Source organism: Leopardus geoffroyi, chromosome A2, assembly GCF_018350155.1.
Source record: "Leopardus geoffroyi isolate Oge1 chromosome A2, O.geoffroyi_Oge1_pat1.0, whole genome shotgun sequence".
Classification (NCBI taxonomy): Eukaryota; Metazoa; Chordata; class Mammalia; order Carnivora; family Felidae; genus Leopardus; species Leopardus geoffroyi.
In genome coordinates, this window is record NC_059331.1 from 151496673 (window position 1) to 151518714 (window position 22042).

The 22042-nt window shown below is 38.7% G+C and overlaps 1 protein-coding gene across 2 annotated transcripts in view; it reads left to right on the forward strand.

Annotated features, from left to right (window-relative positions):
• NUP205 (nucleoporin 205) overlaps positions 1 to 22042 on the forward strand; it is an 86124-nt gene that overhangs the window by 36945 nt on the left and 27137 nt on the right. For both annotated transcript variants that reach the window (XR_006716570.1, XM_045495776.1), the window contains exons 16-30: positions 307 to 406; positions 826 to 963; positions 2092 to 2281; positions 3019 to 3139; positions 5506 to 5587; positions 6124 to 6288; positions 6599 to 6723; positions 11044 to 11158; positions 13109 to 13258; positions 13824 to 13895; positions 14484 to 14641; positions 15143 to 15223; positions 16006 to 16197; positions 16721 to 16988; positions 17079 to 17177. Coding sequence is in view for 1 of the 2 variants with exons in the window: in XM_045495776.1 (XP_045351732.1) it covers positions 307 to 406; positions 826 to 963; positions 2092 to 2281; positions 3019 to 3139; positions 5506 to 5587; positions 6124 to 6288; positions 6599 to 6723; positions 11044 to 11158; positions 13109 to 13258; positions 13824 to 13895; positions 14484 to 14641; positions 15143 to 15223; positions 16006 to 16197; positions 16721 to 16988; positions 17079 to 17177 (2056 nt within the window). In the remaining variant the exon portion in view is untranslated. The remainder of the gene's footprint in view (positions 1 to 306; positions 407 to 825; positions 964 to 2091; positions 2282 to 3018; positions 3140 to 5505; positions 5588 to 6123; positions 6289 to 6598; positions 6724 to 11043; positions 11159 to 13108; positions 13259 to 13823; positions 13896 to 14483; positions 14642 to 15142; positions 15224 to 16005; positions 16198 to 16720; positions 16989 to 17078; positions 17178 to 22042) is intronic.

Consider the following 22042-nt stretch of genomic DNA (forward strand, 5'->3'; position numbering starts at 1 on the left):
ATACAATACTGGTCTGGGAATAGAAGTCTAGGGCTTAATTTCCAGCATGTTTGCTACCAAGCTTTATGGTTTGGGGAAGTTATTCATGCTCTGAGCTTCATTAGCTTTCTTTGTGATATAAGGGCGGTTAGATGATTTCTCGGCCCCTTTACAACCTGAGAATTTTAGAGAAAATATGAAATATTTGACACTTTGGAGAAGGGACTTCAGTCATGTTCTGGAGAAAAGTGGGAGGAATGAAAAGCTTAATAAGGCCGTCACCTTGGACTGTTTTATCATTACTGTAATATTTGTCTCTTTCTATAGTGGGAAGTTGCTGAGGTTGTTTTGGAAGTGTTTTATAAATTGCTCAGAGATTATGAGCCTCAACTTGAAGATTTTGTAGACCAGTTTGTGGAATTACAAGGTAATTTATCACTTCCAAGTATGCTGTCAACTATTGATAAAGCTATTTATAACTTATATATATAAGATACAGATTATTTCTAAGTTAATGAATTAAGTTGGGATATAATCTTTTTTTGTTACATTGTTTTAGTTATTTTAATTGTTCTGAGCAAGAGAAAATAAAGTAAAATTTTGCTGAATGAAAGAAAGAACACCTCCTTATAGATCCTTTAAGGAGTTAACATAGGTAACTAACTACTATGAGCAAATCAGCCCTTTGGGAATTACCACTGTGTACAGTTTGTGCCATTGTCTCTAAATTGAAAGTAGCCCGTTTAGATGCCATTTAATTTACAAGTCTCGTATATTTCATATAAATCAAGGGTATGACAAAAATACTAACTGACCATCTCCTGGACTGTGTTATGTTCTATTTAGGAGAAGAAATCATAGCCTACAAACCACCAGGATTTAGTCTGATGTATCATCTTCTGAATGAGTCACCAACGTTGGAGCTTGCTCTTAGTTTGCTGGAGGAAGGCGTTAAGCAGCTGGATACCTATGCCCCTTTCCCTGGTGTGTGCCTGAATGTCTTAACGTCTTGAAAACAGTTTTGATATTTTCTTTTTTTATAAATGGAGGTTTGAAAGAGATGATTTTTGAAGTCCTTTTTCACTGTAAGATTCTCTGTATCCACAGTGGTGGTTTCAGTGAGTCATACAAGCAAAGTATATTAAAAGTGAAAGAGTGAGGTACAGAGACTGTCAGTAGAACTGTGTTTCATTGCATGGTCTTTTATAGGTAATTATATTGATCTTTCTTTCACTTTGATATCTCTAATGTGCTTACATTTAAATCTAATGCACTTTTTGTTTCTTGTCCATATGGTATTTGTCAAAGCACTTACTATCGTGCCTGATACAGTGTTTGATAAATTTCACTTAATATCATTATTACTGCTAATTATCATGGTTTATTGAGTGCTTCGTATGTACTTGGTGCTGTTAAGAGCACATTTAACACATTTAATCTGTACAAAAGCCCTTTGTAGTAGATGTTATTACTTCCAGTTTGTAAATAAGGAAATTGTGCAAGAGAGAGGTTTTGCATCTTTATCTGCAGCAAGTTTTAGGGCTGTGATTTGAATTTAGGCAGTTTGGCTCGAGAGCCCATGTATTTTAAATTTGAATGGTGGGTTTATGGGTGATCCTTGTTCAAATTCTCAATTTCTTTATTTGCACGTTTTCTGCAATGAGCATGTATCACTCTAAATCGCTTACCAGGTCTTGGCACCATTCACACTGACATTCAAAGATAAAAATCTTTGTTGTGGGGGCCGTCCTGTGCTTTGTAGGCTCTACCCACTAGATCCCTGTAGTGCTTTCCCAGTTGTGACAACCAAAAGTATCTCCAGACCTTGCCAGGTGTCTTTCGGGTCCTAAATCACCCCCATCCGAGAACCATTGCTTTAAATAATCAAGGAAGAGATCAGGGAAAATGACGAGAGGCCATTGCATACAAAGAATCTTGAGTTACCAAATTACTGTGAATTGCTCGAGTGAACAGTTTTATGAAGTTGCTGCTGTAAGTGACCTTCTGAGGGCTTTTTGAGTCCAGAATTTGTCCTTTAGCTTGTTTTCCTAAGAACTATGTGTTTTTAAGATTCATGTAGAACTTTCTAATTTTCTTTGTAATTTTTTCTAGGGAAGAAGCATCTGGAGAAAGCGGTGCAGCACTGCCTTGCCCTTCTCAATCTTACTCTGCAAAAGGAAAATCTCTTTATGGATCTTCTAAGAGAGAGTCAGCTGGCTCTAATAGTCTCTCCTTTAGAACAGCTATTACAGGGAATCAATCCCAGAACTAAGAAGGCCGATAATGTGGTGAATATTGCCAGGTAAGTTACATTTGTAGGTAGAAAAATGTCTAAATAAAATCACGTGGGCATTCTACCTTTGATTTCCAAGTCTGATCAGATCTCTCATTCATTACTTGGCGAGTGGGGTAAGTGGGGCTCGTTTTGTTCTTACCTTCCTTAGCCCCTCTGATTTTAATTTCTCTGACCTTTACAATTTCTTTTTCTTCTTCCTTAATGGATTCTGTTCCTAAACATTTCTAAGTATAAAATGACATTACTTTGGTACTATTTGTCTCCTGTAGGGAGACTGGGTGTTTGGAGGACAAGGCTAGGGAGCAAACTTCTCACTGTATATGTCCTAGCTTCCAGTGGTTTGCTTGGCACTGTTTGTTTTGTGACTTACAGAGACATCACCCCGATTACTGTCTTCAGTTTCACATGGCGTTCTCCTTGTGTGCGTATCTATTCCAAATTCCCCCTTTTAATAAGGACAGCAGTCGTTGGACCAGGGTTTTCCCTAATGACTTCACGTTAACTTGACTGTGTCTACAAAGACCCTGTTTCCAAAAGTTCACTTTGGGTTCAGTATCGGCGATTGAATTTTGGAGGAATGCAGTTCAACCCATAATAGACTGTATCTAGTTAGAATGGAAGTCATTGTCTAATTTACCCAAGAGTGCTCTACGACCCTGATTCTATATGTTCTTTGTTGAGAAGAGTGTTTTAAAAGCCAAAAGTTGTGTCAATTGTTCCTCAAATGTTTTCTTGTTTTAAAGATACCTATATCATGGCAATACTAATCCCGAATTGGCTTTTGAAAGTGCCAAGATCCTCTGCTGTATCTCTTGTAACTCCAATATTCAGATAAAATTGGTTGGAGATTTCACACATGACCAGGTAACTGATGTTCTTGTTATTTCTTAATGTTTATTTATTTTTTGAGAGAGAGAGAGGGAGAGGGAGGGAACAGAGAGAGACGGGGACAGAGGATCTGAAGCAGGCTCCATGCTGACAGCAGAGAGCCTGATGCGGGGCCCGAACTCACAAACTGTGAGATACGACCTGAGCCGAAGTCGGATGCTTCACCGACCGAGCCACCCAGACACCCCATGTTGTTACTTCTTTTGGGTCATTCTGAGTACGTATGGAAGTCACAGTTGTCTATTAGAGGAATCATATTCTTGTTTATGAAACAATTCTGTGAGAGTAAGTAGATTTATATATGATGGTGAAACCTGTTCATCAACTGGGCTGTGATTCGTGTTTGCGGATGTCGCCATCCGCAGTGACAGTGCACAGGCTGTAGTGTGTGATTGTGCTGTCTGTGCTGTCGTGCGTGGACAGGAGGACGTAGCGGGACTGTTGCTCCTCTAATAGAGCAGTTGAAGTGATGAGGTTTGTAAGTGCAGCTTCTGCTTGTATTTTGCATCTGTTGTTTCTCCCTCTGTCAGTTGGGTACAATCTGAGGGAGCCTCTGCAATTCTCAGTGTTTCTCACTGTTGAGTTGTCTACTTCTGTGGCTTTCTGGTGACTTACATTTGTGTCACTCCATTGGCTATTGCACCATAGACAGTTTTCAGATGTTCATTTAATCCAATTTATAGTCCCTTTCTATTCCGAATAGCTCGCTGAATAGCTACTATTGGGGAATCTGCTGCTTTTTTTCCTTCATTATAGGCGTTTGTCCCATTGTATCTTCATGTTAGAAACCACTGCTTTTAGCTAGTTATATTTTGTGGTGTCCTCCTTCGCAGTGTTTTAAAACAGGGACTACTCTGGCATTTTGGATGGGACAGATCTTCATTTTGTGTGTCACTCTTGCTCATATTGCAAGACTCTTAGCATCCCTAGTCCCCTAACACTGTCTGTCAGTAGTAAACTCTGGTTTTGACAACTCAGAAGGCTCTCACATATTTCTTTTTGTCTTTTTTTGAGTTTATTTATTTATTTTGAGAAAGAGTATGAGCAGGGGAGGGGCAGAGAGAGAGAATCCCAAGCAGGCTCTGCTCTGTCAGCACAGAGCCCAATATGGGGCTTGAACTCAAACCATGAGATTGTGACCTGAGCTGAAATCAAGAGTTGGGCACTTAACCCACTGAGCTACCCAGGTGCCCCTGGCGTCACATATTTCCCAAGGTGCCATCTGGAGTGTCAGTACCACCCAGGTTGAGAACCACTGTTTATAGTAAAATATTGATGTCTAATCTGGCCTTTGGATGAGGTTCTTGAAAACTACATGATAGGGGATGTAGTAGGTGAGGTTCTCAGCTCACTCATATTAAAAAAATGTTTTTAATGTTTATTTATTTTTGACAGAGACAGAGCATGAGCAGGGGAGGGGTAGAGAGAGAGGGAGACACAGAATCCGAAGCAGGCTCTAGGCTGTGAGCTATCAGCACAGAGCCCGACGCGGGGCTCGAACTCACAAACCTTGAGATCATGACCTGAGCTGAAGTCTCATGCTTAACCGAGTCAGCCAAGGTGCCCCTCACTCATATACATTTGAGTATGAATTATTATGACCAGTTTTAACATCCTGCTATATTCCTCGAGGAGATTAAGTAGTATCTAATCTCTCAGTCCAGAAACATAAAACTGGTGACAGGCAAAACATTTGTAAAGAGAGAAGATGAGAATTTTATATTTTATTTTAGTTAAGATCCCATACCATTGGGTATATAAATGAAGAGATCATGAGATGGCAATTTAATGTATTTTTTTTTTTTTAAAGCTGATTTGATTCTTTGGGAAAGAAAATTGGAGAAGCAAGTTTTGAAACCGAGAAAGTGTTAAAAATTTTGTTTCTTGGGGCACCTGAGTGGCTCGGTTGGTTAAGCATCTGACTCCTGATTTCAGCTCAGGTTATGATCTCACGCCTGTGACATCGAGCCCTGTGTTGGGATTCTCTCTCTCTCCCTCCCTCCATCCCTCACTTCCATCTCTCTCTCTCTCTCTCTCTCTCTCTCTCTCTCTCCCCCCCTCCCCCACTTTTGCTTGCACTCTTTCTCTCTCTCCCTCACAATAAATAAACATTTAAAGAAAATTTTGTTTCTTCAATTATTTCTATAGAGAGCTAACTTACTACTATTTCAGGAACTGAGTTTCCTATTAAAAGTGTAACTGAAACCTAAATACTTTAGAGATTTGCCTTTTTTCTTTAGAGACAAATGTTTGTGAATGTATATCACATTTATCATAGTTTCTCTCACATTATTAAAGAACTTTATAAATTTGTGTTTTAACAAATCTTTATATGACTCCAGAGTGTAAGTCAGAAGTTGATGGCTGGATTTGTGGAATGTTTGGATAGTGAAGACACAGAAGAATTTGTACGTCTAGAAGAGGGTATGTCTTTCTTTCTTTTAATTTTTTAAATGTTTGTATATTTTTGAGAGAGAGAGAGACAGAGACAGAGTGTGAGTGGGTGAGGGGCAGAGAGAGAGAGGGAGAAACAGAATCCAAAGCAGGCTCCAGGCTCTGAGCTGTCAGCACAGAGCCCGACGCAGGGCTCAGGCTCACGAACTGTGAGATTATGTCCTGAGCTGAAGTCGGACGCTTAACCGACTAAGCCATGCAGGCGCCTCTAGGAGAGGGTATATCTTATATTAATGTATTCATTTTTTACTTTATATAAATACTTAATATAAAGAAAACTGTTAACTGTCTATTGGCGATGATAGAGAAGTTTGGAAATCTGCTGGTACAAACCTGTAAGGTTTTGTGGAAACCTCTTCAACAAATGTGAACTCACTGTGATGGCTAATGAGGTAAACTTGAGGAAGAACATGGAGGTTTGGAATGCAAGCTATATATATTTAAGTGTGGCTTATGTTGATTTTTGTTTTGTTTTGTAATTTTGTTTTGTGGGTTTCCACATGAAGGATCAGAACTTGAGAAGAAACTAGCTGGAATCCGTCAGGAAACAAGAATCCACATCTTGAATCTTCTCATAACCTCTCTGGAGCGCAATCCACCCAATCTTGCTCTCTACCTGTTGGGCTTTGAATTGAAGAGGCCTGTCAGTACCACAAACCTACAGGATCCAGGTACAGCCATAAGACACACAGACATTTCTTTCTTGTCGTATTTGTTTAGCTAAGTGATCATTCCTTGAGTTCTGGACTCATGGGATAATTCACTGAAAGTGAGAGGTCATGTGGTAGGTCAATCTTTAGGACTTAGACCAAGTCTGGACAAATTAAGCCTTGGAAAATTAGCATTTATTAATTTTCGGTGTCAGTATTTGAAAGGGTGTTTACAGTAGAACATATGTTTATGGAATTTAACTTTTCTAAAGGTATTTTAATGTTTTAATGCAGAAATTTAAAAGTTGAATTTCTTTTTGGTTTCACGTAGGAGTCTTAGGTTGCCCTCGAACGTGCCTTCATGCCATTTTAAACATCTTGGAGAAAGGAACTGAAGGGAGAACAGGTCCAGTGGCAGTGAGAGAATCTCCTCAACTCGCTGAGCTGTGTTACCAGGTATACAGAAGGCTGCACTTCATAGCACTCAGTAGAAGAAAGTTAACCAGATGCTTGAATATATCACAGATGCAGAAGTATAACAGTAAGACTTGAGTCGAAATGAGTTTATCTGGTAGTTTGCCTTGTCTTTCATATATAGATTAAATCCATAAAACAGAGACCCCCAGGTCCTATGTGTTGCTCACTTGAAAAATGAGAGAAAATTCGAGGTGGATTTTGACCTGCTAGTGTAGAAAGTTTCCAGTGGTTCTGTTGCATGTTGTTTGTTTTTGGTGAAGACAGCAGTGGATTTGGCTCAGAAGACCTCTGAGTCTCATCTCTGTGATTTAGCTAGTTAGTTAGCTAAATCACCTTGGGCATGTCACAAAACTTCTGTTGAGTTTTTTAGTTTGTGCAGTGGGTTGTTCTGAGGCTTAACTGAGAATGCAAGATGTGGGTGAAAGTACCTTTTTTTTTTTTTTTTTAAGTTTATTTTGAGAGAGAGAGAGAGTGGGAGGGGCAGAGACCTAGAGAGAGAGAGAAAATCCCAAGCACACTCCTCACTACCAGCACAGAGCCCAAAATGGGGCGCAAACTTACGAACCGTGAGATCATGACCTGAGCCGAAACCAAGAGTTAGACACTTAACTGACTATTACCTGTTAGCTTAACTGACTATTAACTGCCACCCAGGCGCCCCCGAAAGCGCTTTTTAAGAACCATGTGAATCCTGCAGCTCTGGAGCTAGATGTAGGGTGGTGGAAAGTCCAGTTGTTTAAACTAGGATGAGAACCTCTGCTTTGCTTGTGTTCACTTATGATTATTTCTTGTTTCATTCATTTGGTGTTTTAAGAACTAGGCTTTATAGGATGCGACTAATTTCTCAATTTCAGTAGCGCCTTGGTTTACATTGCCATAAGAAAGGCATCGTTGACCTATAGCGAGCTGGACGTTTTTCTTTATTCTCCTGTTTCTCTTTTTGTAATTCCCTTCTATTTTCTTCTATCTTCTGGCTGTCCAGACAGCCCTTCACTGTAAGTACTAGAATCAAAATGAATTCTTCCTTAATGGGGGAATCAACTTGATGTACATTTTAACAACATTACAGAATTCGACATATTTAGATAGAAGTAGTCGATAAGCTTAATCATCTAGGCTAAAGGAGTTAGGCAGGTGAAGTAAGTGAATGAAGCCAGATGTAAGACAAAAAGGTTGGGAGAGGGAGGAGGAGGAGGAGGATCTGGCAGACCGGGAAGCACGTGCACTGCTAGTTTTCACCATGTCAGCATGTGGGTCCCGGTTTGCCAGATTCTCTGGTTTTTAATACACTGTACTGGCCAAAGGAAGCATGTCTGTACCAGCAGTCTGCCAGCTTATTACATATGCTCTGTGACTTTGCTACTCCAAGCATGGTCCAGCCTCAGCAGCAGCACTCCTGGGAGCTTGTTAGAGCAGAATCTCAGGCCCCACTCCAGGCCGCTGAGTCAGAATCTGCATTTTAATGAGGCACTGCTCCATTTTTCATGAAAGATGCTTCCTTCACCTATAGGTTTATACTTCACTCTGCTTCAGAAAAAAAATTCAAACTTTGAAGAGCTTGTGAGTTTAGATAACTCTGATTGTAGCAAAGGGAACTAGTTTGGACCTTACTGATACCTTCGTCTCCTGGCAGTATGCGACTTTCTGCATGCAGAAGTTGAGATTGAGCCTAGACCTGTGCTCTCTCCTCTCAGGATGGACATTTTTCTTGCCTGGTCTTGGGAACTAGGGAGGTTTTTAGGCACATGCTTGTAAAATGGCTAGTAGTGCTTTGGGAACTCCTTTTGTGTGTCCTTCCTCTAATATATTACTCGTCCCACATCTTTGAGCCTCTATTCTTGTATCTTCTTAACTGATCATCTGATACGATTGACTGATTTTGTTTTGTTTGAAGACATTCATTATCAGCTTATCAAATTTTTATTTGTTAATAGAGTATCAAAAATAATGTCAAAGCTATTTGAAAGACAACATGCATCTGCAGAACTATTTAAGTTTTTACTTTGTGTTCTTATCTTTCTTCCTTGTGTATACCTGTTTGTATAGTTACATTCAGCTGACAGTTTTGTGTCCTTTCCCCCTCTCTGTATGAACTTTCTGTACTTTATATCCAAGTTTTTACTTTGCTCTAACAAACACCTTTAGTTACTTTTGTTGTTTTTTGTTTATTTTAAGAATATAATTCCAGAGGTGCCTTGGCTCAGTCAGTTAAGTGTCCAACTCTTGGTTTTGGCTCAGGTCATGATCTCAGTTCGTGAGTTCGAGCCCCATGCCGGGCTATGTGCTGACAGTGCAGAGCCTGCTTGGGATTCTCTCTCTCCCGCTCTCTCTCTGCCCCTTTCCCGCTCGTTCTCTCTCTCTCTTTCTTTCAAAATACATAAATAAACATTTAAAACAAGAATATAATTTCAGACATGGTTTTGCAGTTGATTGTCATTACTGGTTTTATAAATTGACAGTGAACACTGAATTGGCGAATATTGAACCATTGCTCCCAGAGAAAACATAGGTTAGAACCCTGTAAGCCTCTGTCCCGACATTTTCATCGACTGATAATTAAATAGCCAGGTGCCCCATGACTTCAGATTTTAATTTGCAAGTAATCTTGACAATTATAGTATGCATTAAGTAGTGCCAATAACAGATGAATTTAAAATTCCTTTTACATGGAAAGCATCTAATAAGTATGTATAAAATAAATCTTTCACAAATGAAAGTTTTCACTACCACTTTGCCAAATACTAGGATTTGCTTTTTTAAGTTTTATTTATTTTTGAGAGAGAGAGCATGAGTGGGAGAGGGGCAGAGAAAGAGGGGGGCGGGGACAGAGGATCTGAAGCAGGCTCTTCACTGACGGCAGAGAGCCTGATGTGGGGCTCCAACGCATGAACCGTGAGATCGTGACCTGAGCTGAAGTTGATGCTTAACCAACTGAGCCTCCCAGGCACTCCAGGATTTGCTTTTTATAGTTAAAAATTTTGCTGTTTACATTAAGAGGCCTGCCTTATTGACTGAGTATTTATGTATTTATGTATGTGTGTATGTGTGTGTGTATGTATGTAGGTATGTATGTATGTATTTATTTTAAGTACGATCCATACCCAATGTGGGGCTTAAACTCATGTGACTCCGAAATTAAGAGTTGCAGTCCCTACTGACTGAGCCAGTGAGGCCTTAATTTTTATTTTTAATGTTTATTTATTTTTGAGAGAGAAAGAGAGGGAGGGAGTGCAAGCAGGGGAGGGGCAGAGAAAGAGAGGGACAGAGGATCGAAAGCAGTTTCTGTGCTGATAGCAGAGAGCCCAAAGAGGGGCTTGAACCTATAAACTGAGATAATCACCTGAGCCAAAGTCAGACACTTAATGGACTGAGCCATGCTGGTGCCCCTTAATTTTTTTATCACTAAAAAGGATGGACAATTTTTGATGGTGGGCTATATGTTTTTTCCTTCCTCTCAAATGTTTTTTGCCGTTTTATCTATTTAGGTATATGATACTCATATACCTAATGGAAAGTTTTATGTATCTAATGGGTATTTCTTATATTTATACAAAAGCAAGCCTTTATCCCCAATTCTATTATTTTCTGTTAAATTTTTATTTAATTTAGAGTTTATATTTGTTATTTAGTTGAATCTGGATTTCTTTGTAATTTTTTTGATTACTTCAATCCTGGTAAGTTTATTACCTTCCTAAGGTTCAACTGAATTAAGTATGGTTTTTAGAAGTTATTTCCTGGGTGCCTGGTTGGCTCAGTCAGTTAAGTGGCCGATGTTGGCTCATGTCATTATCTCACGGCTCGTGGTTCGAGCCCTGCTTTGGGCTCTGTGCTATGCGTCGGATCAAAAAGAATGGAGCCTGGAGCCTGCTTCAGATTCTGTGTCTTTCTCTCTCTCTGCCCCTCTGCTCGTGCTCTGTCTCTCTCTGCCTCTCAAAAAGTGAATTAAAATGCTAAAAAAATTTTTTAGAAGTTACTTCCAAGTGATTTGTTATTAGTAATAGTTAAAATACTTAACTATTCTACTATACTTTTTTAATTAACTATATGTATTAATAAACGTACTGAGGTTGACTTAAACATGAGTTGTATAATAATGTCATCAGCACTATTCCAATCTGTATCCTTGAGTTGGGGTGCTAATGATTGCTTATAACTGAGCATCTGTGTTTATCCATTTTTCTTAAGTTATTGATGGGTCTTAGCTTCTGTTTAGTAAATCTAAGTTCACCTTTTAACTTACAATTTATAACACAAAAGAAATGATTTGTGGATTTTTTTTACTTCATTTTAACTCTTTAGGTGATATATCAGTTGTGTGCGTGCTCTGATACATCTGGTCCTACTATGAGGTACTTGAGAACCAGCCAGGATTTCTTATTTTCACAGTTGCAACATTTACCTTTTTCTAACAAAGGTAGGACATTATTTTCCCATATTGTTATAACTAATTTGTGAAGTCTATGTGATTTTATTTATATAACATTCAGGGTAGCAGTTACAGTATTTGTGGAATTCCGTTTCATTTTGTTACTTTGCTTTTTTCGTTATTTTGGGTTGCTTTTGTAATTTGTCACTGAGAAGCCTCATGTTCTAGCTGCTGGCATAAAGTTATTTAAAAATAGCTTGTCAGGGATGGAATTTGATCCTTATACTACCAAATAAAATTTTTAAATTGTGTTGAAGAGATAAGAAAATATTTATCTGAGAAGATTCTGGAAATTTAGATTTTTTGAGTGATGGTGTTTAATTAAAATGCTTGTTTTACTTTTGTTTCTTGTGTACGTATTGAAACCACTTGAGATCTTGAAATGAGAAATAGAAAGCTAAGTATAGTGGAAATAACTGAGTTTATTGACCTGACCAATGCAATCCCAGGCTACCTCTCTTTTATAGGATTCTACTTTATATAATTTTCTTTCTGATCAATTTGTAACAATTTTCTGAATTCGATTTATATCTAGACAGTTACAGTCCATGGAGTTTTTTTTAAGGTTTTTTTTTTTTTTTTTTTTTTTTTTTTTGTATTTTATTTATGTTCTGGGAAGTGTAAGCTTACAGATTTCATAATAAATTTTTATTACTAGTAATTATCTGCTTCTAATCCACGTTTTAGAGTGATGAAATGAGAGAACTTTGGGAATTATCTAATGACAAACATTTTTCGCTTCATTTTCATAATAAGCATGTCTTATTTTTAATTCTAAGATCTGTTTATATTATAAGCTTTTTAAGCAACCCTCCTTTATACCTAATTAGAAAGAAAAGTTAATGCTTTGTCTCTTACTGTATCTGTCTTTTAAAAATCAACCTAGTTTTAAAAAAAAAACGAGTTTTGCCTGTTACTGTGGTGGTAGGGGTGTGGTTGTAGTACTATTTGGTGTGTTTTATGTTTATACTGTTAGAATTTAGGACTTTAAATCAGGCATATTAAAAATTGTGGAGTCAGAAACTTGTATAAGTGATTCCCAGTCCTGATTTCAGGTTTCATTTTTGGTTTTGTTTCTGGAAGCGTTTCAGTGTGTGCAGAGTGGGGAGGGGCTCAGTCCTTCGCGACAGCCACTTCGTTCACGGCTGCCAGGATGTGCTAAGTTCTTCTCCTCTTCTTGGTGCTGATGCGTGTCCTTGCCCTTTTCTTGATGAACTTGAGAGCCCCCCTGCCCTTGGAGACTTTGAGCAGCCGCACACTACACTGCTTTTGTGGGGTGAAGCCACACACCTCTCAGTTCATGTCCCGTGTGAGCTTGGAGTGCTTGGTGAGGTGCCCTTGGTGGCTGTGCCTCAGCTTTCTCATGCTCTTGGTCACCTTGTAGCCCTTTCTGAGGCCCACAGCCGTAGGGTAGCGCAGGGCTGTGGCTGCTGTGCTGTGAAGACCAACCCTAATTATATGTGAAATCATATGTCCTGGATTATCTTAAGAGAGATCATAATATTATGCATTGGGTATTTGTTTTATGAAATAAAAGTCAAACTGCATATTAGGGCTTTTTTTTTTTTTTTTACAAGTTATATATTTGAGAATTAGTGTTTGTTTTTAAGTATGAAGTCTGTGTTAATGTCAAAGTAGGACAGACTTAGAATTTTATAGATAAGTGTGAAATTATCCTGGTAATGGAAAATTGATTCTCTTTTGTTCTTCATTTGCTTTGGCTCGTCTTTATAGACATGGATGTGCTTATTTTTTTTCTCTTAGCATCTGTTTTTGCTTTTTTAATTTTCTTACAGGGTGATAAATTATTATGATGCCAAGTTTCATAAATTATGGAGTATGTTACGTGAGCAAATACCTGACGAGTTAAGGAATTTAGATCTGTTACGATCCTGTTATTATACTCTAGGAAACTAAACTCATGTATTTAACTTGCAGAGTATGAAATGTCTATGCTGAACCAGATGTCATGGCTAATGAAGACTGCCTCAATAGAACTACGGGTAACTTCTCTGAATCGTCAGCGGTCACATACCCAGAGGCTCCTACATCTCTTACTGGACGACATGCCTGTGAGACCGTACTCAGGTGAGTGTGTACATGTTGCCATTTGTTCTCTTGTGCTGCTGACCGGTCCGTGTGAAGGCATGTGCCGCAGTCTTGCGCTTAGCGTGTGATTGTAGGCTAAACAAGTTCTTTCCGTCTTTAGAATTTTTTTCCTTAAAACGCAAAATTTTTAAATTCATCCCATAATTGCTATTTGATTATTGTTTGAAGCATCCACATTCTGCTGTATTCAAATATTCAGTGGAGTTTGCCACACTGAGCCAGGATGACCCAAGGTATTTTAATGTGTGTTATACATGCAAATTAAACATAAGCTTTTCTAATCATCGCATTGGTGGGAATGGGTCTTGCCTCTTTGGGAGTTCTGATTATCCTCTTTACAATTGTGAAGTGGATCTCCTGGGGACAGAAAGAATTAGATGAATGTTGGTTAAGTTCTCATCATCTTTGCATTTCAATTATGCATTTGCAGAGGGCTCTCTGACCTAGCAACAGTGATCTAGAAAAAAAAATACCTTGTTATTTCCAAATAAATTTTGAGTATGTTGTTGTTTTTCCTGATCTGTTATTATTGATGCTCTAACAGATGGTGAAGGAGGAATAGAAGATGAAAATAGGTCTGTCTCTGGGTTCCTTCACTTTGACACTGCTACAAAAGGTAAAACCCTTTGAATCTATAATAAATTTATAGGTATATATTAAATTGCTTAAATTTGAAGAGATAATTATGATGCCTGTATCTGCAAATTCTGAACTGGTATGGAAGAGCTATAGAAAGGATTAGTTGTCATTCAAAAATAACTTTTTTATAACTAGGATGAATGAATGGGAAAAAATGTTTTTGCAAATGGATGTATTAGAAATAAAATCACATTTAGATTTCAACACAGTTTTCCATTTCTGGGCTTAACATCCTTTCTTTCTCCCCCCCGCCCCCCAACATTGATTTATTTGTTTTGAGAGAGAAAGTGTGAGCATAAGCTGGGAGGATAGATAGAGAGGGAGAGAGAGTGAATCCCAAGCAGGCTCTATGCTCAGCACAGAGCCTGACTCGGGGCTCGATCTCACTACCGTGAGATCATGACCTGAGCCAAAATGAAGAGTTGGACGCTTAACCGACTGAGCCCCCCAGGTACCCCCTCAACTCCCTTTATTGAGCACTATCTTTGAGAGTGAGCTGAGTACAATGGTTTGCTCTTCTCCTCACTGTCCCAAATAAAATTGAATCACTTTCTATTTTTTCTAGTACGTCGAAAGATTCTAAGCATTCTTGACTCGATTGACTTCAGTCAGGAGATCCCTGAGCCTTTGCAGTTGGATTTCTTTGATCGGGCCCAGATCGAGCAAGTTATTGCTAACTGTGAACACAAGAATTTACGGGGACAGACAGTCTGCAATGTCAAGGTAAGGATTGTTTTAAAGTGTGTGCAGTATCAAGTGGTTTAGACTTTGAGTCCTCAGACAAAAAGAGAACCATGCAGTTGTTTTCTGATAAGGGTATTGGTTTATTAGACTGTGGTTTTCACTTTTCTAACAACAGGGAAATGAAACAGAATAGGCGACACTAGTTTTATCTCTTTAAAAGGTTCCCCATCTCCTTCCTGATAGTAGTCATGCCACCTAGCTATGGAATGGTTTTACTCTCTACCAGGTAACTGGTAATGGTCTCACTAATAGGAAGAAGATATCCAAGGGCATTTGCGCCAACTTACCTGCCACAGAGGCTCCTTGGTCCCACTCAGTAATGTGAGGGACACCTAATGTTTTTGACTGGAGACCGAACAGTCACTTATAGATTATATATAGAGGTATCCAAAACTGTTTCCACTAGGGCAGTTTATAGTAATTGCTAGAGGTTATTATTCTGAAATGGTCTGATTTTTCACTCTTTTCTCAATTCCGTAGCTTCTTCATAGAGTCCTTGTAGCTGAAGTAAATGCCCTCCAGGGTATGGCAGCCATAGGACAGAGACCTCTCCTGATGGAGGTAAGCCCTATTGAGAACTTGTTAGTTTGAATCTTCTGCCTATTTAACTGCCAGTTAGAAGACAAAACTGTAAATTGACATGTAGTTCATCAGTAAACTACTTGAAATTAAACCTTAATGGAATCTTCCATTTTTGACTTTAAAACTTGTAAACTAAACTGAAGTTAATATCTGGATGCCAGAGTAAATAACGTTTTTTTTTTCTGCTAGGCTAGTTTAGGATTTGCAACCTGTCCATATTGTGTATTAGACTTCCCTTGTTCTCTGTCGGTGAGGGAAGAGAGAGTGGTTTTTTATCACAGGTGGGGAGCAGTGGGTAAGAGATCAGGTGAGAAGAACCATACACATGGAAACACAGGTGGCTAGGCCAAAGCAAGAAGCAAAGAAAGAAAAGATATGTCAGGGAGACATGCCCTTGAACTTGAGTTTTAGGCAATTCCAGTGCTCTAGAGTAAGTGTAAGTAGATACTACAAAGAAAATGGGGTTAAAAAACCCCTACCACCTCTGCTGACTGGCATGCATGTGGAAGGTTTCCTAAATATACTACAGATGTGTTCAGGTTAACTGACAGAATAAATAACTCTTGAAAAATAGGACTCCGTTGGGGTGCCTGGCTGGCTCAGGTGATGGAGCGTGCGACTCTGGATTTCAGGGACATGAATTGGAGCCCCACATTGGGTGTAGAGATTACTAAAAAAGATAAAGTTACAATCGGACCCTTTTGGTAAAAGACATTATCTGCCCATTTGTTAACCTTGTGATTCAATTTCTGTGGCTTTAGGAAATCAGCACTATACTTCAGTATGTGGTAGGAAGAAACAAGCTGTTGCAGTGTCTTCATGCAAAACGGCACGTGCTGGAGTCATGGAGGCAGCTGGTGGAGATTATACTGACAGCTTGTCCCCAGGACCTCATTCAGGCAGAGGATCGGCAACTGATTATCCGTGATATCTTACAAGATGTGCATGATAAGGTAACGTACTTCCTAAATTGCTTCCTGAACTTCCTTACTTCCTAATTACTTCCCGTATTGCTGAACAGATCTTTATATACTACTTAAAAACACAGTTTCCCACCATCCTTTTTTTCCCCTTTTATGTTAGGAATAAATAAGAGTTGTGTATTGCCAGTGTTAAGGCGATCCTTGAGAAAGTCTTCTGTACAGTAATGGCTCTCAACCAAAGTATGTATCACAATTACGTAGGGAGCTTTTTAAAAATACACGGATGGATCCCACCCCAGACATACTGAATGGGACACTCTGGTGGGTGACCACTTGTGTGAATTTACATTAAAGACCTCTCTAAGGAATCCTGATAGGAATCCCTTCTGGTTAAGAACACACGTTACCAGTATCATATTAAAATTTTTCTATATATTAGCTTTTATTTTCCTTGATCAATGACATTCCATTCTTATATTCGTAATGGTAGGTGAAAGCTCAGGGTATATAAAACCTGTTAATGACTGCAGCTGATTTGTCTTTCTGCTTTAAGATACTAGATGATGAAGCAGCACAGGAGTTAATGCCAGTGGTAGCAGGTGCCGTGTTCACCTTGACTGCCCACCTAAGCCAAGCCGTTCGCACTGAACAGAAGCAACCATTAGTCTTGGGACCCGGAGAGACCCATTACGCTTTTATGCTCGATAGCTCGTTCGCGTCACCTTCTCCAGCAGAGAACCCGGTGGTGGGTTTTGCTTCTATTGGAGACTCTTCGCTTCACATCATATTGAAGAAACTGTTAGACTTCATTTTGAAGACAGGTTTTTTCATCTAAATTTCTTACAAATCACACCTTTTGTGTTTGTTTTAACTTTCATTTGAAATAGGGTTTGTACTCTGTATCTCCTTAGGTGGTGGATTCCAGCGAGTGAGGACACACCTGTATGGCTCTTTGTTGTATTACTTACAGATCGCCCAGAGACCAGATGAACCAGACACATTAGAAGCAGGTAGAACCAGATAGATTTCTAACCTTTTCTGTTTCAGAGATTTTTAGAGATTCTGTTGTAGAGATTAAGTTAAAAAAAAAAACCCGTTTTCCGTCTTTTGGCTAGGTAAAGCTGTAATAAATGAGTCTTTATGGAATCATGAAAGCACTTATGTGAAGTCGAGGAAGAATGTGTAGTTTTTAAATTTTTTTTTTTTTTCAACGTTTATTTATTTTTGGGACAGAGAGAGACAGAGCATGAACGGGGGAGGGGCAGAGAGAGAGGGAGACACAGAATCGGAAACAGGCTCCAGGCTCTGAGCCATCAGCCCAGAGCCTGACGCGGGGCTCGAACTCACGGACCGCGAGATCGTGACCTGGCTGAAGTCGGACGCTCAACCGACTGCGCCACCCAGGCGCCCCGAATGTGTAGTTTTTAAAATTAAGACGATACTACATGAGTACTATAAAAAAAAAACCCCTCAAATACCACTTTAGCTTGTATGCGTTTTTAATTCCCTCTCTTTCTCTGGTCCCACTGAACAGTCAGCTGTACATAGCGTGTACATGTCTTTCTCCCCTTTGCAGAGCATCACGGTGCATATCTAGTTGAATCTTTTCAGATGTCTCCGTTGTTCTGTAATACAGAAGTAATGTTTATTTAACCATTTGCATTATTCATAGACACTTCCATTGTTTCTATTTTTTACTGTCACAAATATGCTGCATCAAATGTTCCGTTATATGCCTTTGTATTTTTCAAGAAGAATGCTTCATGGTAAAATTTCCATGTGAAAGACTATGCGCATTTTTATTTTAATAGATTCTACCAGAGGTGCCTGGGCGGCTCAGTCAGTTGAGCATCTGACTCTCGATTTCAGCTCATGTCATGATCTCACAGTTGTGAGATCTAGCCTCACGCTCAGCGTGGAGCCCGCTTAAGATTCTCTTGCTCCCTCTCCCTATATCCCTCCCCCACTTGTGTGAGTGCTCTATGAAAAAAAAAAGAAAAAAGCTCCTACCAAATGGCTTTCTGCCAGTTTAAACCCTCATCAATAGTGTACCTATATCTTTTTGTACTAATGTGAAGTTTTTCTTGAATAAATTCCAAGAGGTAGAATTTCTTGGTCAAAGGTAATGCCTATTTAAAATATTGATAAATCCCACTTTCTAAAATAAAATTAGCATTTAAAAAAAATTTTTTTTAACATTTATTTATTTTTGAGAGACAGAGTACAGGTGGGGGAGGGGCAGACAGAGACGGAACCACAGAATCCAAAGCAGGCTGCAAGCTCCGAGCTGGCAGCACAGAGCCTGTCGCGAGGCTCGAACTCACAAACCATGAGATCATGACCTGAGCCGAAGTTGGACACTCAACTGACTGAGCCACCCAGGCACCCTTAATTAGCATTGTTAATTAAGAGTAATAATCTGGACTTTTTGGTCTCCAGATATGAAAAATGTTTTTAGCCATTCAGCAAATGAATGTATAATACTCTACACCAGAAATGTCCTGCTATTTAAGAACTTGTCATAAGCACCTTTTGATAATGGACTTCCGATACCCGTCTGAGAACCTTTATGAGTATTTGCTATTTTGTACACAGATTCTTAAAAACCACTCTGTGTGTAAGACCCAGATTATCTCATATTATTCTTTACTGGCTAATATTTTTACATATCTTTCTAAGGAGATAATAATAGCCAAATGATGTATTTGTAGAAATGGCCTACCCACTTGAACAAAGCACAAAAATTTTTAGGATCATTCAAAAGAATAGTTCAGAGAAGCTTTTTAAACAGAGAGAAGCTTTTCTTAAGAGATAATAATGGGGATTCCACTCTCTACTCCTCCCCCTCCAGCACACCTCTCCATTTTCCTCTTGTCTGAAAATTTTTTAACATTAGATTTAGTGGAATTGGCAAAGTCATTACTTAACCACTAGGTAGAGCTCTACAACATACTTTTTATAAGGCGTCATTATCAAGATGAAATAAAGTGGTGTGACCACAAAAGAAAATTCTCCTTTGTTTTTAATTTTCAAATGATGTATTTTTAATTTCATCCTTTAATTAGTTTTTTTTTTTTTTTTACCACTTAATTGCTGCTTATTTTGACTTATTTTACTTATTTTGGGGGGGGGGCAGGGCTCAAGTGAGCAAGGGCAGAGAGAGACAGAGAGAAAGGGAGGAGAGAGAGAGAGAAGCAGGGCTCACACAGGGCTCATGTTTTGCCCGAATCAGGGCCTTGAACTCAGACCTGATGTGCCATTTGAACTCACAAACCGTGAGATCATGACCTGAGCCAAAGTCAGATGCTGAACGACTGAGCCACCCAGGTGCCCTATTTGGACTTATTTTAATAGCAAAGCACTGTATTTCCTAGACACTAGTGTTTTTAAGTTTCAAGTTAGAAATACTAAATTTAATAAATATTTATTGATACCTACTTTTGTATGTGTATGTGCATGTTTTGACATGGTACTACTTTCTATTTTATTTTAAAACAGGAACTGAACTTTTAATGTCTACATACTTATTTTTCCATACCTCTTTTACTTTATTTTTAACATAACTATGTATACTCAATACTGGGCAGCTATTTTTCCTGTTTTGTGTAAAAAGAATCCTACTCACAGAGACGAAATGACTTGCTTGTCTGTGGCACATCTGATATTAGAAATCAGTTTCCTTGATTTTTTTTCTCAAGTTTATTATTTTGAGAGAGAGAGAGAGCATAGCATGCACATGGGGGAGAGTCAGAGAGGGAGAGAGAGAGAATCCCAAGCAGGCTCCTCACTGTCAGGGTGGAGGCTGATGTGGGGCTCAGACTCACAATATGTGAGATCATGACCTGAGCTGAAGTGGGATTCTGGACCAGCTGAGCCACCCAGGTGGCCCAGTTTTCTCTGTTTTTAATAGAATGTTCCTTTTCCTGGCCATAGCATCTCACGTCTTCATCCTTTTTGTTATTGTTGTCTTTTTGTAATTTGTAATTATTTCTTTTTAATTTGATAGATAATACCTACCAGCAGTGTATTTGTAGCTCATAGTACAAAGGGCTAATTTCTAATACGTAAAGAACACCTACGAATCAAACCCAGTAGAAAAAATGGTCAAAGGATATGAGCACACAGTTTAGGGGAAAGAAAATTCAGTTAGCTCTTAAGCATATATTAGCTTTGTGAAAATCACTGTAGGTGGACTCCATCAACTTGAGTTGGCAATGCAGATCTGGGGAGAAACAAAAGCATATATTCTTTGAGTAAAATTCTTTGGAAGATTCATATATGTCAAGAACAGTGCAGTTAAAATCTGACATTTTTGTTTGCATATGTAATCTCTGGGGGTTAGTTGACAAGAGTTGACATCATGACTCTCTCTGTATTCTTTTTTTTTTTTTTTAACTTTTTAAGTGTTGATTTTTATCAGTTTTTGAGAAAGACACAGTGCGCATGGGGGAGAGGCAGAGAGAGAGGGAGACACAGAATCTGAAGCAGGCTCCAGGCTCTGAGCTGTCAGCATAGAGCCCGACACGGGCCAAAATCCACAAACCGTGAGATCATGACCTGAGCAGAAGTTGGACGCTTAACCGACTGAGCCACCTAGGCACCCCTCTTTTTATTCTTTTCATCTTTTATTTTTTCTCATTTCTACCAGTGACCACGGGAGAAAATACAGATAATTTGACCAAAGCGTAAATGTTTAATATGAAGCCCTGTTGCTGTATTCTTAATTTCTTTATTCGTTTGTTTCTTCAGCTTTAGTATTATAAAAATACTTCACATTTAAATACAGATATTACAAAGATACACATCTTCAGCACATTTTTATAAGATTATTATTTTCAATAAAAGTTTATTTATAAAGTCAACTTATAAAGTTATGCTAACACATCAGAGCCATGATATAGTGCATCTTCCTTAGTTTTATTTTTGTAAGATTAGCCCTATTTGAATGTTCTGTATAATCTCAGTAAAATGGATTAAATTGTTGCAATTTTAAGTACTTTCATTATGAGCTTTTTTCATAGGTTCTCTTTCCTTTGAATTGGCTCTTTTTCCCCTTAAATTTGGTAAGTTAATGATACTCAGTTTTGTATTTTCTTTATAAGTAAGAATTAGAAATTGTCATAAACATAAGGAATTTTCTTCTCTGCTCATAGTTCTTTTGGGCTCTTGTGACCTTTGAGCAAGAATATTCCTGTTCTTTGTGAAACCATAATATCTATTCATCTTTTTTAAAAAAGAAGATTAGAAAAGACAACCTATTGCCATTATTAAATTTTTGAGAACCAGAGCATCTGGGTGGCTCAGTCAGTTAAGCATCCAACTCTTGGTCTCAGCTCAGGTCATGATCTCACAGATCATGAGTTTGAGCCTCGAGTTGGGCTTTGCACTGACAGCATGGAGCCTGCTTGGGATTCTGCCTCTCCCTCTCTCTGCCTCTCTCTCGCTCTCTCAAAAGTTTATTTATTTTGAGAGAGAGAGAAAGGGGAGAGAGAGAGAATCTCAAGCAGACTGTGATATTAGTGTGAAGCCCAACATGGGGTTTAAATCCATGAACCGTGAGTGAGATCATGACCTAAGTTTGAATCAGGAATTGGTCACTTAACCAACTGAGCCATCCAGGCACCCCATAAATAAACTTAAAAAAATTTTTTTTGATAATCTTATTGTGACATTAAAAATTGTTATGGTCTAGGCATTAGTATGATCTGGCATTATAGTATAAATACACCTATAAGTCATAAAGTCGTGGGACTAAAAGGATTATATAGAACATCTTGCCTGCTCTGGACTCTGTTCTTTGAGTCTGATTCCAACAAGTGACTTAAAAATACTAGCTATAGCTATGGGTGTGTGTAGTAAAATGCAGGCTCTTTGC